The following is a 5,794-nucleotide window of genomic DNA, read 5'->3' as shown; positions in this document are numbered from 1 at the left end:
CTCTCACGAGGAAGACGAGGATGAAGAGGAGGAGCAAGAGGAGGTGGAGAGCGACTCCCCTCGCATCACGAGGAGGAAGAAGAGGACGGCCTCCGAGAATCTGGAGGAGGCGACGCCGAAGAGGAGAAAGGTTACCCTCTCGGTAAGTTCAGACTCGGAGATTGATGGTGAACGAACCTCCATGGCCGGAGATGAAGGAGGGCACCAAAATACTATTGCATCAATTGCTGCATTCCAGCCGAGCTAGGGTGCCGAGAGGCTACAATACTGTATGAGATGGGTTTGGTTGGACAGAAAGGGAACACCGCGCACGTCGGGCCTGTTTTCCATAGGAACTTGAGCAGAGGAAAAGGTTCTTTTTGGAAACAATTCCTTATTTAACACTATCTTAAATTTTGTTTTCTTATTTGGCAATAAAACCCTTTTTATTCTCTATTAACAACGAGTCTAAATTTTTGTCTTTTATGACACTTTCTTCCATTTTGAGCCTAATTGACTTTTGAAAAGACCATTTCGCCCCTCATGTGTGTATGATTGTGTGCGTGTGCGTGCTGCTGCGTGTGTGTGCTACCGATGCTGCATGTGTGTGTGCTGCAGCGTGTTTGTGTGTGCACGTGCGTGTGCGCTGCAGCGTGCATGCGTGTGTGTGCTACTGCCATTGAGTGTGTGTGCTATTGCTCTGCACTGATATTGTGTATGTACGCTACTGCCCCCACATACACATATCACATGAGAGGCAAAAAAGTCTTTTCAGATGTCAATTAGGCTCAAAATGGAAGAAAGTGTCATAAAAGACAAAAAAGTTAGACTCGTTGTTAGGTAAAGAAAAATAATAATTTATCAATATCAAAATAGGGCATAAAATTTAAACACGATGTTAAATAAGAAATTCTCTCTTCTTTTTGTCTACCAGTCCTTGGCTGAGGCTGGACTCTTTCTTTCTTCACGTGGCTGCACCATTCATGTACCAGCCGGAGTGACAATAAAGAAAAAGGAAAATGCACCAGCCGGGAATCGAACCCGGGTCTGTACCGTGGCAGGGTACTATTCTACCACTAGACCACTGGTGCTTGTTGCTTCTGGCTCGTTTAGCACCTGTATCATCAATTTTCCATGAAGCAGGCAACGGCTGACAATTTCTGTGCACATCAGTCCACTTCTGATGACTGATAAATATAATTCTCGTTTAGTTACTATATATATGGTCAACTCGCTATGCAACGGCTCACAATTTCTGCACACTCACGGTCGTCACTTTTGCTTTTGATGACTAAATATAAATTCATCGTCTGAAGCACGTCCAAAGCGTCGAAACGAAACGTACGTACTGACAAACAGCTCGTACTTCAAGTAATTTGAAGCACGTGGGAACCGTGAAAAAGAAACGGTAATCGCGTCAATGCTTGCAGCTGACCTACCAAATGGATAGTCAAGAATTCAAAGAAGAGGGCAGGTAAGCTCAGTGTCATACACCGAATTCCACTAGTGAGCAACGATAAGGAAAATCCATGTATAAATGTTGATGAAAACAGGTACCAAAAAGCGCAATTAACAGTATTCAGCATCAGTGCTCAGAGAAAAGCAAATCAATCTGTAAAACTACGGGTAGCCTACAACTGATCAATATCAGTAACAGAGTAAAAAAAACTCATCCATCCATCCAACGTGCCTCCTCAAAGAGGAGCCAAACATTCTTCCCCTTCATTTCGTTGCTGGCGCTGTACAAGTGACCTCATCCCACTTGGGAGGAGACTCGCTCAGTCCGTGCCAGCGCCAGCCTTTGTGAAGTCCACGTCCCCCATGCCATTGTCCTCCTCCTCGCTGTCGTCGTCGCCGTCGACCTCCTCGCCTGCTAGCTTCAGCTTCTCAATCGTGTCCGCAAACAGCTTGTCGTCTCTCTCGCTCACCTGCACGGGGAAAAAAATATAAAACACGAGTCATGGGCGAGAATGAATAGAAGCTTGCAGATCTCTGGATCGGCAGCGGTTTCTTTTGCTGATTATTTGTTGAGCACAGATAACAGGGAACTTACAGCTCTGGCTGCTTCCTTCACCACCAATTTCCCCTTGTGCTTTTCAATTGCCTCTGCACAAACTTTGGTTGCATTTGTCAGAACTGCTATCCCCTGGTCCTGTTCACAACAGCAATGTACAAAATCAGCAAATTTCATGTCATTGGCTAGAGTGATGCGTATGTACACTCAACCAGCCCACGTTCGACAACCCCCCTACCCCCCAACCACGCTCATATAATCCAGGGAACCTGATTCCACCTCCTTCCAATATGAATAACCCCAAACCACACATTGCAATCATGAGATGTGTGAATACAAAGTAGCACTGCAAAATCCTCAACACAAAGGGTAACTGAATTTTAATCAAATTTAAAGATCTCAATAATACCTGTGTATTCTTCATCCATCTACTAAAACATGTATGCCAATTTTCCCAGCAAAACAAATGACTACTACTCCATGAGTAATTAGGTTACACGACAGACCGAAACATTATTTCAGATACTCTTCCATGCAAAGACCAACAGTTATGTGTGTTGAGTTTTGATTTATATTTTCTACGCAAATAAAGAAAGTCAAGAATCAACATTAATCACATAAATGAATGGAAGAAATCACCAACTTTGTCAAGTGTCTGTGTGGTCAGAACATAAAGCGGAGGAGCAACTAGCTTAATCTTCACAGGGCAATCAGCATTTCCAGCAGCTTCAGCTTTCCTCATGGCTTCCTGCAAAACAGAATCAGCAACTCACAATCAAGCATACACTTGGAAACCAAACCACATGGATTGAAGCAAACAGAACCTTAATGTGGAGAACACCATCAAACTGGAAGCATTTCATCTCAACATCAGCACGAATCTTGAGTGGCTGTGGTGTCATTCTCCTCCTTATGTTCTTGACCAGGGCATCCTTAACCTCAGGGGTGACAGCCGGCACAGTGTTAGTCACCTGCAGCAAATGCCAGCACAAATGAATCTTTAGAAACGTCCAATTTGCAGTTACATACTATAAAGGTAGTTTAAGCGTGCATAATCAGCACCAGCCCTATGTCAATAACTCAATATAGTATTTTATGATCCGCACCATACAACCATAAGTGAACTCAATATATAGAGTGCGTCAATTTGCTTTTCAAGAAGCGAAACAATTCACTGTTATAGCATACATTGTGATTAAAACAAATCACCATGATGACTAGTTCATCTCAAACGTATCTGAAAGACAGTGAAACCATGATACCTAATTTTCAATTGCTTACACAACCTACTGAACATACCATTATAATTTACACTGGTAACATCCATTCAGTCAATAGTACGCAAAGAAGTACATTACCATATTTCAACAAACCAATTTGAAGCAATAAAATATTCCTTAAATCGACTATTTTCATACACATTACGAATCAAATTACAGATTCCGAACTAACCACTAGGAAAACAGCTCATGGGCCAACTTTGATGCAGGACAAAATTTACAGATTGCAGTAGAAACAAATGAATACCTACTTGGAAAACACATGTAAACAATATTGCAAGATATTAATTTTGCATTCAAATTTATGCTTAACTGTTTGTACACTGCTGACCGTCTGACTTAGAAATAAAGTTACTAGGTTTACATCGGTGAGCATTTGAAGCAACAGATATCGTTAAATCGACTAATTCTATACGCATCAGGAAATTAAGTACAGGCTCCAAACCAGCTACTAGGAATTAACTGTAAAGTCACTAAACTACCAGCATGAAGCGAATTGATGGCATTGCCTCAAGTGCACCCAATACTTGAGCAGTTAATTTGAGCAAGTACAAAAGTAGTTTAAGCATGCATAATCAACAGCAGCACTATGTCAGTATAAGATTTTATGATTTGTATCATAGTGCCATAAGCGAACTCAATGTACAGAATGTGTCAATTTGCTCTCCAACATTCGCTCTTATACATTGTGGTTAAAACACATTATCATGATGATTATTTCACCTCAAACGTATCTGACAGACAATGAAATCATGGTACTCCCTCCGATCCATATTAATTGTCGCTAACTTAGTACAAAATTATACTAAATCTGCGACAATTAATATGGATCAGAGGGGGTACCTTATTTTGCATTTAAGATTATGCTCAACTGCCAATACAAGTTACTGATTATCTGACTTACAAGTTACAACTATAACTTAGCATATCAATTAAATCAAGAGTTCACAAAGAACCAAGCCAAGTACACTGTCAAATTTCAACCAACCAATTTGAAGCAACACATATCATTGAATCGACTAATTCGAAAAACATCAGGTAATTATTAAGTGCATGCTCCAAATCAGCTACTAACAAATTAACTTCCCCTCAAATAATTACTAGAAATTAACCGTTCGTGAGGCAACTTTGATAGAGGACAAAATTAACAGACTGCAGTAGTACTAACAAGCGAATAGCTACTTGAAAAACACATGTCGAGGTCCAATCGGTTGATATTAGTGTAAGCTATAAAACAACCAGCCCGTAGCAAATTGATGGGATCGTTTGGAGTACGCCCAATACTTGGCAATTAGGAGCAGATGGGGAGAGGGGGAGGGGGGAAGGGGGCTCGCGAACGAACCTCCACACCATCGGGACCGACGACGGTCTCCTCGTAGGTGAGGACGTCGAGCACGGCGTCGGCGTCGGTGACGATGAGCTTGAAGGCCTCGAAGGCGTGGCCGTACCTGCGGTAGAGGGGCCAGCCGATGCGCTGGTAGAGGGGCTCGAGGTCGACGCCGAGGGTGTCGGCGGCGTGGCGCATGATGGAGTGGACGAGCTTGGACTTGTTGTAGCGGTCCTCGCAGGTGGCGGCCTCCTCCTCGGAGACGCGGCGCTTGGAGAGGTCGATGTAGCCCTTGTCGCGGTCGACGCGGAGCACCATGGAGGGCTCCTGGCGGCCGACCTTGATGAGGGAGGAGATGGAGCGGATGCGGCGGCGGGAGAGCTCGGAGAAGAGGATCATGCCCTCGATGTTGTTGTACTCGAGGAGGGAGACGTAGGCGCCCATGTCGGCGATGTGCTTCACCTGGATCATCACCGCCGCGTCCACCTCCGGGAACCGCGGCTCGTACATCCGGCACTCGAGGTTCGGCGGCATCTTCGCGGGCGGCGGCGGCGGCCGGAGGCGGTGGGGGGACGGGGTGGGGTGGGGAGGGGAGCTAGGGTTTTGGGGGTGCGGCGGAGACGGGCGAGGGGCAGCCGGGTTATGGATTGGTTGGATTGGCGAGCGAGCTGCGAATCGACGGTGTGGCTGGGCCGTGTAGTACGTGATCCGTTTATGAAGACGCCAAACGGGGATGCGTGTCCATCCTCGTGTGGATACAGGTTTCAGCCCGATTTATTTGAGTTACCTCCGTGCTCGGACGCCGAAATTACGGATTTGGTTTCTAATAAAAATATTATACACAAAACAAATTCAGCCTTAAGATTTAAACTGTATGGGGATTTATTTAAAACAAAAAATCAAAGAAAATCAATATAAAAAGTTGAACATGCTAGTTGGGAAACACGAAATATTCAAAAGCATCGAGCAACTGCATTGAAAACTAAATTTGCACAAAGGCGGGCGGTTGCCTTCGACAAGCCTTGCAAACACCGGCGAGCGTTGAAACATGTTCATATCATTGTGGGATCCGACCATGCCAAAGAAAGAGTGCTAGATTCAAAGATCTTGTGAGGGCACGGCCTCAAGTATGACAGTGCAAGCCCTGACATGGCCCTTATACTGCCCTTGCCAAGCAGAAGGGCGGTTCTTCCA

General features: G+C 44.6%; 1 protein-coding gene and 1 non-coding gene across 2 annotated transcripts; both read right to left on the bottom strand.

Annotated features, from left to right (window-relative positions):
• Positions 1-999: 999 nt before the first annotated feature.
• TRNAG-GCC (transfer RNA glycine (anticodon GCC)) lies at positions 1,000-1,070 on the bottom strand. Its single transcript has one exon. It is a non-coding gene; the product is annotated as a tRNA-Gly (tRNA).
• A 416-nt stretch (positions 1,071-1,486) lies between these two features.
• Positions 1,487-5,260, bottom strand: LOC123043549 (eukaryotic translation initiation factor 2 subunit alpha homolog). The gene is made up of 5 exons (XM_044466043.1): positions 4,616-5,260; positions 2,818-2,964; positions 2,637-2,741; positions 2,033-2,131; positions 1,487-1,907 (listed from the first exon to the last, which is right to left on the bottom strand). Exons 1-5 carry the CDS (start codon positions 5,132-5,134, stop codon positions 1,758-1,760), a joined length of 1,020 nt encoding a protein of 339 aa, XP_044321978.1. The 5' UTR covers positions 5,135-5,260; the 3' UTR covers positions 1,487-1,757.
• Between the last annotated feature and the right edge of the window lie 534 nt (positions 5,261-5,794).

This window comes from Triticum aestivum, chromosome 2B (genome assembly GCF_018294505.1).
Source record: "Triticum aestivum cultivar Chinese Spring chromosome 2B, IWGSC CS RefSeq v2.1, whole genome shotgun sequence".
Lineage (NCBI taxonomy): Eukaryota > Viridiplantae > Streptophyta > Magnoliopsida > Poales > Poaceae > Triticum > Triticum aestivum.
Note: the sequence above shows the minus strand (reverse complement) of the source record. Positions and strands in the feature narration are given on the sequence as shown.

Excerpts from the sequence above, each read along its gene's own strand:
- LOC123043549 (XM_044466043.1), bottom strand. The coding sequence starts at position 5,134 with ATGCCGCCGAACCTCGAGTGCCGGATGTACGAGCCGCGGTTCCCGGAG. Across the intron at positions 2,742-2,817 it reads ATGGTGTTCTCCACATTAAG|GAAGCCATGAGGAAAGCTGA; the intron begins GTTCTGTTTGCT and ends TCTGTTTTGCAG. Across the intron at positions 1,908-2,032 it reads TGAAGGAAGCAGCCAGAGCT|GTGAGCGAGAGAGACGACAA; the intron begins GTAAGTTCCCTG and ends TTCCCCGTGCAG.